This window comes from Hippocampus bargibanti, linkage group LG06, assembly GCF_051943395.1.
Source record: "Hippocampus bargibanti isolate YZ-2025 linkage group LG06, ASM5194339v1, whole genome shotgun sequence".
In the NCBI taxonomy this organism is placed as follows: Eukaryota; Metazoa; Chordata; class Actinopteri; order Syngnathiformes; family Syngnathidae; genus Hippocampus; species Hippocampus bargibanti.
The window spans coordinates 23228305-23240318 of NC_142739.1; the positions used below are offsets into that span (position 1 = coordinate 23228305).

Sequence of the window (12014 nt, forward strand, 5' to 3'; positions counted from 1 at the left end):
AATAAATATACACAGAAATAACCAAGTCAATAAACACATAAATAAATAAATAAATAAATAAATAAATAAAACCATAAATAAACGCATACATAAACATGGAAATAAATGCACAAATAAATAAAGACATGTAAATAAACACGTAAATAAATGCAGAAATAAAGAAATAAAACCATAAATAAACACATACATAAACACGGAAATACATGCATAAATAAAAACAATAAACACGCAAGTAAATACATAAATAAATATACACAGAAATAACCATGTCCATAAACACATAAATAAATAAATAAATAAATAAATAAATAAATAAATAAATACAACCATCCCAACAAGGTGCTTCTTCATTATTGCCCCCAGTGATCCGATAGTGGGATGTTAAGCATCAAATGATAATGTGAAAAGACAAGCGCTTGTGTAAGACTCAACATAGATTAACCTGACATCTGTCATCGCTTGTGCTGAATCGAGGTGTGAAAGAGAGTCGGTGTATAAATAGATCCCATGTCTGAGGGGCTAATCTGATGTGCGTGCATGCAAGTGCCTGTGATACATTCTGGATGATAGGTGGGAATGAGTAACACCATGTGGGAGAGGGGTGGAGGGGGTAGGGGGGGTCTGAACATAATATTCATATTGTGAGGGAAAAAATGGAATTATATGTGGCGTGACAGTTAACGGCAAGATTTCCACGTGTTTGGTGGAGAGGTTTGGGAGGGATGTCTGATGACAATGCCGCAGCTATTCCCCAACTCCAGAGTTCCAGCTTCGCCTTCAGATGCAGACAAGCAGACAAAGACCGCCACATAAACATGCACACCTGCCAAGTGTGGATAAAAGAAGGATTACAGTGTGTCAGAAAAGGAAATGGGAAAATAGTGGCGCGAGAGAATGGCCACAACTTCAATGACAGTCACATTTCACCTAAATAAATTTGTGAATGCGTGAGTTTTTTTAATTGCTATGACATGTTTTTAATTGCAATAAAAAAAGAAAAGATCCAAAAATATACAAGTCGATCAAAAGTTGAAATTGTTAAACTGCTCGGAAAAGCATCGGATAACCCCTTCAAGTTCACTGTTGGTGTATAAATGACGCATCATCATGCTCATCATCATGCTCATCATCATCATCATCATCATCATCATCATCATCATCATCATCATCATCATCATCATCATCATCATCCTCATCCTCATCCTCATCCTCATCCTCATCCTCATCATCATCCTCATCATCATCATCATGTCAATCAATGATCTGAACTGTGAGAATTCATTTTTATTTATTTTTGCATTTGAGCTCATGCTGGTCATTGATCAAAATGCGCTTTCATCTTTTCTCACTGGGGTTAATTGGGCACATGTTATGAGAAGAAACATCCACAAACGCAAAGTGCAATTTGAAAATCAAATAAGTCATTCCCCCCTCAACCCTTTTTGTGAATGTGTATTTACCGCAGAGGCTGAAGGAACTCAAACAGAGGGAGTTTGCTCGCAACGTAGCCTCTAAGTCATGGAAAGACCAACGCAAACAGGAGAAAGCTCTTCGACGTCTGCATCAGCGTGCGCGGCTGCAGCAGGAATGCCAGCGGTGAGTGTGTGCGGACATGTAAAATAAGATCAAGACACCATCGAGGTTAGAGTGCATCACATCAATTCAATGTTTCTTCAATTTGATGGTTGCATGCACAGATGTGGGAGCACTCAGTCGCCCCTGCATGGTCTACAGGTGAAGTAAATATAAGATGAGGATACTGGCTCTCCTAGAAAGGTGTTTTAGGGCCACAATGAAATGGAAAAAAAGAATGATATGAATAAAATATTGGGAATAAGTTTTTAAAAAGAACAAATTTGCAGGAAAAAAAGTAATCATTTCATTAACTAAAAGTGGGTATCATTAAATCGTTAATACTACTACTACTACTACTACTACTAATAATAATAATAATAATAATAATAATAATAATAATAATAATTATTATTATTATTATTATTATTATTATTATTATTATACATTTCATTTATTAGTGCCGGGCGGCCCGGTAGTTGAGTGGTTAGCACACCGGCTTCACAGTGCAGAGGTCGTGCGTTCAAGACCTGGTCCGGCCTCTCTGTGTGGAGTTTGCATGTTCTCCCTGGACCCGCGTGGGTTTTCTCCGGGTTCTCCGGTTTCCTCCCACACTCCAAAAACATGCATGGCAGGCAGATTGACCACTCCAAACTGTCCCTAGGTGTGAGTGTGAAAGTGACTGTTGTATGTCTTTGTGTGCCCTGCGATTGGCTGGCAACCAATTCAGGGCCCGCCTCGTGCCCGAAGACAGCTGAGATAGGCTCCAGCAACCCCCGCAACCCTAATGAGGAATAAGCGGCACGGAAAATGAGATGAGATCAGAGATTCATTGATGCCTTTCAAAACTCTCAAGGTCACTTAACAGTCAGAGGATACGTTTTTCTGTGGGTGAGCAGCGGCAGCCACACGCGCCAGCGTTCACTCAAATAGAATAGTAAGACAAATAGATAGAAAGCTAGCTAGCAAGCCAATAGATAGCTAATAGCTATCCAGCTAAAGCCTGCAAGTTAGCTTTTGTACGGTATTACAGAAAGGACAAAGAGAATTGACTTAGCACAACATTTCTTACTAATGTTATTTCTTACTAATGTTATTCTTACTAATGTCTTACAAACGAAGAAGAACAAAAGAATCCATTGTCATGATCATATTCGAAAATGATCAAATCTGCTTGCAATCTGAAGTCATTATTGTTATCGCTTGACAAAATTGCTACACTGTTTGCCCAAAATGACTGAATGCAAACTAACTCAATATGTTTTGCATTAACTGTCATTACAGTGGCCAAGGGAGGACTTTTGAGCTCAAGACTGCTGTCAAACTTGTCAGCCAGCAGCAAGACAGAAGCACGGCGTACAAAGCCGGCAGCCCTGTGGACAAATTTGAAGCTTTCAAACACACACACAGGCCCTCAGCCAAACATGGTGGTCCGTCTCCACCGAGGCACCAGCGAGAAAATCCATGCCGGCCTCTCTCCCATACACCACTGGTTGCTCAGTCCGACTCCCTGCTAATCAGTCATCCAGAGTCCGATAAAAGTCCTCCTGCGGTGAATCAGCAACCGCATGTAGGCTGGCAGCTGCCGCTGGAGGGACGGGGCAGAGTCGGCGGCAGACGTGGGGTGTCCTTCTGTTTTTCGCGAAGGGGGCCGCGACTGGAGCCCTCCGCCTCGGTTTTCTCGGACCAGGAGGAGGAGGAGAAAGAGAGACGGCAGCAAATGAGAAAGCGGATTGAGGGTCTTTTGGAAGACATTGAAAGGGAAATTGAGGACGTTGGTCAAAGAAAAATGGAAGAAAAATGCACAAAGGACGTGGAAATAAGGGAGACCTTGAAAGATAATCAAAACATTGATTTAGCACACTCATCATCACAGGCATCAGGAGCAGACCTCGGTGCGCACATTTATGTTCTGTGTAAGGATGGTTCCATCTGTGCTCCATGGCCTGTCAGCTTACTCAAGTTCACCAAGTGTGAGCCGTGCATCTCTTATAGCTGCAACCCAAACTGCACAAAGCAACCCCAAACAGCAGAACAACTTGCACAGGATCAACTATGTGATCTCCCGGATGAACCGAAATCATGTGAGTCAGCTATTCTTACCCCAAACACTCATTACTGTTTACAAAAAGGGATGGGTTTTGCGCACGAACCAAAAACAGAGAAGAATGTTGGGACAGAAGCACCCAAGTTTGGTGAGAACAAAAACCTTTCATCATCAGGAGGAGGATCGGAAGGGTCGTCACGCATGCTAAGTATAGAGCATCATGTGCGGGCGCCCTCCTTTCCGTTTGACCCCACTCATAGTGACAGCTCTGACACAAACCCCCCAACTCCTCTGGGAGACAGATTAGCAGGCACAGGGGGGATCGAGGAGAGAGCCATCTCAGCCCTAAACTGCAAATTAGAATCTGTCACCAAGCTTGGCACACGAAAGACATGCATCGGCTCGGCAAGGTGTGTGAGAGGGAGTGAGACTGCGTGCAAGAGTGCCAGCGATCCTCATCCGCAAGGAAGTATCTCATGCAGAAAAAGTAAACAAAGCACAAAGAAGCCCAAGCTGAAAAATAGAAAGACAGGGAGAAAGCGAAAGTCCACAAATAAGCGCAAGCCGGTAAGATGCAAAGTGAGGAGTGTTGTCTCTGCGGTCTCCAATGTGATCGCCAAAGGAGGAGAGACTGGAGACGGTTGGCGTGACACAAAGGGACAACTTGGGAACAGCTGTCTACCAGGGAGAGCTGAGGCTAAGCCAGTTTATGTCTCTGTCAGGAAGATGAGGCCTCCCAGGAGTATCTGCTCAGCATCCCAGTTCTTACTCGGCAGGGAGCGAGGGGAACCCTGCCGGGCCTTTTCGCAGTTTGCCAGATGCATGCCCGACACAGAAGAGAAGCCAATCCCCCGGAGATCTGGTTGCTCCTTACACTCTTTCTCAACAGGATCTAACACCAAGCTGTTTTGGGAATCGGGTCACCATAGCAACCCCAGGAGTTTCATTGACTGCAGTTACCCTGACAACAGCTGTAGTGACAGCCCGGCCAAAAAAAGAAAACTTCTCCACAGGGACAAGAGATTCATTCACAGTAACAGAAGTGTTTTAAGACGTTATGGGGAGACAGACAAAGGAAGAGAAAGCAAGAGGCGCATAGGATCCAAAGGTGGAGGCTTGGTCTCGAACCAGTGGGAGTTGATAGAGGAGAATGGCAGACTGACTTCTGGATGGAGATGGAGAAAGAAAGCGTTAGGATGGGACTGGGGAAGTCGGTATAGCATAAGTCCAAGCAGCAGGGAGAGGACAAGCATGGAAGATGTCGATTGGGACAAGTTGACATGGGGAAGCAGCGACAGTTGGGAAGAAAGCAGGACGCAAAGGTCCAGCTCAGGGTCCAGAACAGGTACTGACAACAAGAGGAGCCCCAGCTGTGCATTGGAATCTGCAGGAACAGGACGCTCTAACTTTATGTGTGAGCCTAGCCCTGAATGGTGGACAAGTAGGCACATATACAGTCCACCAAGGGCGTTTCAACCACATGAGTGCAGCAGATCCCAAAGGCCACGTTCCTGCAGCCCATGCAGTAGCAGCAGCCGCAGCAGCAGCCCTGTATCTGAGCTCAGCTGGGAATGGAGCAAGAGCAGTACCTCTTCAAGTATGATGCAAGGGAGGCTGGCATCTAAGGTAAACGCACAAAGTAACTTCACATCTCTTCCACCCGACCTCACCTTCAATGCTGAGGATGCTTCATCAGACCCCACTGCACATATCTGTGACATGGAAACGTCTCAGATGGAAAGGACCAAATCACTGTCAGACCCTGACTATGAAACTCCTGTTTCTACGTCCACAAACAAGAACATCCCATGCCAAAGTGAATCCATACCACAGAAACCAATGCGGACATTGCAGCTCCCCCTCATTGGGAAGCTCCCTGCGATCCAGACAAAAGCAAGGAGGAGAAAAAAAGAGTTGGAAAAGATTCAGAGGGAGGGTGGTGATGAGGAGGCGAGGCAGAAGTTGGACAGTGCACATCCATTGGGCTTGGCCCAATCAATCCAAAGCAATACACCAAATCCACGTGCGGCGCAGATTGGGACTGATGACGAGAAGACAGGTGCAGAGTCAACTCAGCCAATCAGCTTTAGTCCAGAGGAGATGGACAAGTATCGGCTCCTTCAAGAACAGGCCAGAGAGCACATGCAGAAAGTTCTGGAACAGAGTGAAGAGAACACAAATGTGCCCTTGGAGACAAACATCACATGCACCACAAAGAACGACGACTGTGGTACTCCAGAGGAGGCATACATGCCCGGACCCTCAATCAAGGCCACGCGGAATCCTCACACAATGCCAACAGGTCTCAATCCACAAGAAAGACTTTTGTGCATGAACCCGCAAGAGGATTTGATGCTACCTTTGGCTTTGGGTCTCCCTACCCTTCCTCCCCTTGCATTGACCCCTCCTTTCGCCAACCTCCATCATTTAATTTTACAGCACCCGGCATTCTCCACAGTTAATTCCGCCACCTCACACCCCTCTCCTGATGTCCAACCAGGTCAACTCGCTCATTCACTTACCCACTCCCACCCGAGCCTACCTCATTACTTTCAACCTTCTCCGTTACCTCTCACATCCCTCTTACCCTCCATCTTCCTCGCTCACCAAGCCGTCCCTTTACTCCCTCCTCCGCCTCCCCCGCCAATGTCCTCCTTACACGCAAACCCTCTTTCCACTCTAACCCTGCAGCCTTCCCACAATCTGCGGCCTTTCATGGACACAGTCTGGCGAGTTAGGTTCCAGCAGAAGGCCTTGTGACAGGCGCAGACCATGTTCATTAATTTTTCATAGCAAGAGAGAGCACGTTCTTGGAAATGTGCTGGTCAAGGATCAATTTGAGGTCCTGTCCGCATATACAGTGCGTTATTGATGGCGTTTCGTTTCAATCGAAAATATGTTTCTACATTAATCCCCTACCGCATGGTAGCTGACGGCGACACAACTGACTTTGATCATTTGCTTTGTCGATCATTAAACCTTATAATGAAGGGAACGGTGCACCTGCTATTCAAAGACAAGCTGGGCTTGTGTCATCTTTCTTCTTTGTATTTGGCCCGCTACCTTTGAAGTATAACACGTATGCCCCTGATAAAGACGTGGGAGAGGAAATTGCATTGCTGCATTTTAAACAGAAATGAAGTTTTTGTACAAGGACTACTTTCTCCGGGTACTCCGGTTTCCGGGCAGGCTGATTGAACACTCCAAATTGTCCGTAGGTGTGATTGCGAGAGTGACTACTGTAGTTTATCTTTGTGTGCCCTGCGATTGCCTGGCAACCAATTCAGGGTGTCCCCCGCCTAGTGCCCGAAGACGGCTTGGATAGGCTCCAGCACCCCCCGCGACTCTAATGAGGAATAAGCGGTACAGAAAATGGATGGATGGGTGGATGGATGGACTACTTTCACTTTCATGCGTTTGAATTGAGCAGGTCCTGAATGTGTCCTAAATTCGGATAAAGATTTGGGGGAGCTCCCTTGAAATGCTTCTCTTTGTTTTTGAGAATTAAAGAAGGTATTGAAAATATAATCCCCATAACTCCAAAATTTTTACAAAGTTATGAATTTGAAAGCTAAACTTGAAGACACTAACCTACTAAATTGTTATAACAAGCTGAGCTAGATCCGTACTTATACGAGCAGCTGGATTGCAGTAGTCGTCACCTGTATATCTGTGTTTTCTCGACATTATTTTGTATTTTGTAAATACTCTAACATAAATTTCAATCATGACAAACAACAAGATGAAAGCTCATCTGTATTTCACTGTATACTTCAAAACATCAAATGACTTTAGTGACGATGTCACATTTCCCCACCCACATATATTTATGAAAGTTGTTGCGGCAGCAGTCTTATCTGTGCAGAAATAAAAGTCACTTTGAATAAATAACAAAGCGTTCATGGTTTATGTGTGTGTGTATGGAATTTTCAGTCATCGCTCGATCGTGGTGGATCTAAAGTGCTGCCTCATCTTTGGTGGTTTAACAGTTCCATAATATAGTCAATTAAGACACAATTTCAGGAATGTGCAAACGAGAAAGGAATTCCTTTGTTATTAATTTCACACTTGACGGGTAGGCAAGCATTTTAGAGACCAGAGAAATGTTTACAAACTACCTATTAAAAAAAGTCAATTTTCTGGAATATGTCCCCATTAGGTAATTGGGGCACTTTCTCCACATTATGGCCCCGATTATCATTTAGAGTGCGAGTGGTTGTATGTGTGTATGTGTGCGTGCGTGTGTGCATGTGATTGCAAATTTAGGGAAAAAGACATGATCTTTATCTTTTTCGCCGAAACAAGAAATCAAACGGACTGTGTGAAATATAGAGCAGCAATAATTAGCAGCTGTTACAGCATCAAACCTCCTCATCTCCAGTCTCTCAGACACACAATGCTCTGTCCTTAGCCCCTAGTTTAATTCTCAGAAATATATATATATATATATATATATATATATATATATATATATATATATATATATATATATATATATATATATATATATATATATATATATAGTAAAGTCTCGTTATATCGATATCGGATATATCGATAGTCCCGGTTATATCGATACTATTTCTATGCACGCATGGAGAAAATTACATGCAAACAGGGTCGGATATATCGATAGTCCCGGTTATATCGATATTTTTCGGACTCCCTTGAATATCGATATAACGAGACTTTACTGTATATATATATATATATATATATATATATATATATATATATATATATATATATATATATATATATATATATATATATATATATATATAGTATTAAAATAACGTCAGCAGGAACAAAATCTAAAACATCAAAGTCATCTGAACAGAAAAGAACAAAGTATCAAAGAAAACCATGAGTAAAAATCTGCCAAGATGAAACAAACCTGACAGGGTGCAGCAAACACCTTCACAGTACAATGCAATGACACGACCCCGAACGGTCGTGCTGGGAGTCCACTGATGATGACGACCAGCACCTGTGCAACTGAGGGCGGGGCCGTCAGCACTATACGTTGGTCGCCAACCAGAACGTGACAGTCTGCCACAGATTGGAACGACCACCACCTGTTCAGGTGCCGGTGGGATCGACAGCGCCACCCGTTGGTCGCTAATCAGATCGTGACAGTTTTAAGGCTTAGAAAATTAGAAAGTAGAAAATTCTGTTTTATGGGGACCTGGGAACTGATTTTTCTAATTTTAATGGTTTCTATGGGAAATCACACTTTTCGCCTTACACACTGTCTGGGAAAAAGGTATCACTGTATATACACACATATATATATATATATATATATATATATATATATATATTACTTTTTCTTGTTTTTTTTCTCAAGCCTCTCCATCTTCCAAGAGCAACTCCAGTGAGATGACACAACAGCCCTCTGACATACGTCAGGATTGACCTCCATCCTTCTTTTTTTTCCTCCACATAAAAGCACTTAGAAGAGGTAAATACGATCAAGCGTGGATGTGTTTTGAGCTTGTTCATAAAGCAAATGTCATCCACAGCGAAGGAACTGTGCCACAGAACAAAGAGCACACAAGAGAGCAACACTCTGGAGCCACGGAGAAATTAATCACAGCATTTTCTGTCATTGACTGATTAAATCATTTCCGAAGCCTTGAGATTTGCCTGCTTGTGTGTTGAAGTGTGCGTGTGTGTTTACGTGGGTGTCTGTGTGCGCGTCTATGCATGTACAAGACTTGATTTATGATGGAGAGCGAATGGTTTTCTCTCTCAATCTCTCCTGTGAATTAATGAGGTATAAAAACTAAGGCTGGCACTCGGTCAAATACTCCAGCCGTCACTGTGAGCTTGCTGCAGGATAGCTATTGGCAACAACAACCATGATTGTGTTATGGATACAAAAGAAGGAAAAAATAAATAAATAAAATGGCTACTGAGGCGACTCATCAACTTAAATTGTGCCGTTATTAAAACAAAAACAAAAAAAAAGCTTTCATCCTCTATTTTTATTTGTGCTCCACCAAGCCTCCTCTTTGATTCAAGCAGGTCAGCGGTGCTGCATTCAGATCCCCCAACTGTACTCTAAGTGTAGGAGAAAAAGACACAAAATGCGCAAATATGCTTTGTATGCTCTGATTCTACGAAAAGAGAAGCCGGTATTGTGACGACAGCATTCTGACAATGTGGCTAAAAGGCTCCAGAGCTTCACGGAATATTGTTGATTTGTGGTTCGTTTCTTTTCTTTGAGTGTGTATGTGAGTGTGCGTATGAGTGTGTGATACACTTGACATTTACCACAATACATGGAAGGGGATGGCGTATAATAACGGGTTACTGTACTTCAATATGCTTCAAATCTTTTAATACAAGTCTGCCAGTGTGAAGAAAGTTTGTTCCAAAGTATAAGATGAAAGTTTAGTCGCTGGGTCAATATCATCATGAAGTGCCGCTGGTGTCTTCATCAGAATCACTCAGTCATCATAAAAACGTCGCAGAATAATGAAACTCGGCGGTGTTATTTTAATGTGTCAAACATTTGCACACTCGCCAGTACAATGACAGGTCTGTTAAAATATGTTCCATTTTCGTATGTGTGTGTGCCATTTGTTGTCAATGGATGTTCACAGTTTTGCATGCTCATTACATTCTGCATAATGAGTGATCAAACAGCTTTTTTACATGGTTTTATCATCAAAAAATAATTTGATAAAACGGCAAATTTCAGTCATTCATTTTCAATTTTCATGATCACAATGAATATTTTAGAGCTATCCTAAAATTTCTTTCAATATGGTTTAAACGCCCCTCATAAAGCCAAGTCAAGTCAAAAATTCCCGCTCCCCCCGCACGTGTAAATGTAACACTCTGATGTAAACTTTGATTTTAAAACAGACAGACAGGCCGACCAGCTGACCGACAGGCCCATCGACAGACCGACCGACCGAACGACAGACCGACCGACAGACAGACAAACACACAGACAGGCTGAGAGACAGACCAACAGACGAAAGATATACTGAGCGACAAACCGACCCACGGTCTGACCGACCGACAGACCGACCGAAAGACCGACAGACCTACCGACAGACAGATCGACTGACAGACCGACTGACAGACCGACAGCAGACCAACAGAGCGACCGATAGACCGACCGACAGAGCCACTGACCGACCGACCGAAAGACCGACCGACAGAACGACAGACCAACCGACAGAAAGACCGACCGACAGAATGACAGACCGATCGACCGACCGACCGACAGACCTACTGACAGACAGACCGATCGACTGACAGACCGACAGCAGACCGACAGAGCGACCGATAGATCTACCGACAGACACATTGAAAGACAGACCGACCGAAAAACCAACAGACAGACCGACCGACAGATAGATAAATAGATAAAACCATCCCTTTTTACTCATCTCTGTGATAGACCATTTGCCTTTTTTACCGCCACTTGCTGTTAACTGAAAGTAACATCACAGTGCCTAAGGGTTTGTGAGTCTCACATGACCAAACCCAAGAGAACAGGTGACCAGTAAACTGCATTGAAACCAAAACACGTTCCTGCATGAGAGCAAATAAAATGTGATCCTATCTTCCACCCAGATCGTTTCAAAGCACAGTGACTGAACCCTCCATTTCTCATTCACAAAGTGAATGGAAAAGGTGATCCTTTTCAGAGTGCACAAATATTGGTTAAGAGTTCTACGCATGAACTATACTGTTTGATACTTTCTTCACATCACCGCAATAACTTTTGTGAGCTTTTGAGCTTCAGCTCAAAGAGTAAAACACTCTTGGGTCAAGAGGCACTTCTGCTACGGCAACACAACACAAGTGGCTTCAGGATGTTTAAAAAAGTTTGACATCAAAAAGTCGTTATTCAGAAGGCAATACACTAAAAAAAGCCTTGATGCTAAAGTATGCTAGCATAGTTCTGGTTTCTTGATTGTCTTTATATTGGTTTTTGTTTGCATAAGAGTCTTGTTTTGCTGACATCAAGTTCTAATTTATGGATTTAAGGATTAGAAGAGGCTGGGGGCTCAATGATATGCTGAATTTTTGCAGTTACCCAAGCACATGACACTGTCAGCCTACTCTTTACACTCATCTGCACATGTACAGACATGCACACACATACACAGGTAGACACGTGGTGCTTAATGTATTATAGAGAGGAGAGATGGAGGTGTGTCTGTGTTTACTAATACTAAGATGCAATACTTGCAAAGAAAAGCATGGCTAATTCCCTGGGTATGTTATCTCAGAGAGGCAGATGTCCCTACCAATGATTACAATGTGGATTACCGCACACACAAGCACAGCAAAACTGCGTGCCCAGTGTCGATGCAAAAAAAAAAAAAAAAATCCATAAAAAATTCTATCCTCAGAAAATAGAGTGCAC

The 12014-nt window shown here is 43.1% G+C and overlaps 1 protein-coding gene across 1 annotated transcript in view; it reads left to right on the top strand.

The window, feature by feature from the left end:
- The window catches only part of znf804b (zinc finger protein 804B), a 64160-nt gene extending 57406 nt beyond the window's left edge, over positions 1-6754 (top strand). The window contains exons 3-4 of the mRNA XM_088999355.1: positions 1466-1596; positions 2857-6754. Coding sequence (XP_088855481.1) covers positions 1466-1596; positions 2857-6379 — 3654 coding nt within the window. The 3' untranslated portion in view covers positions 6380-6754. The remainder of the gene's footprint in view (positions 1-1465; positions 1597-2856) is intronic.
- Positions 6755-12014: the final 5260 nt, after the last annotated feature.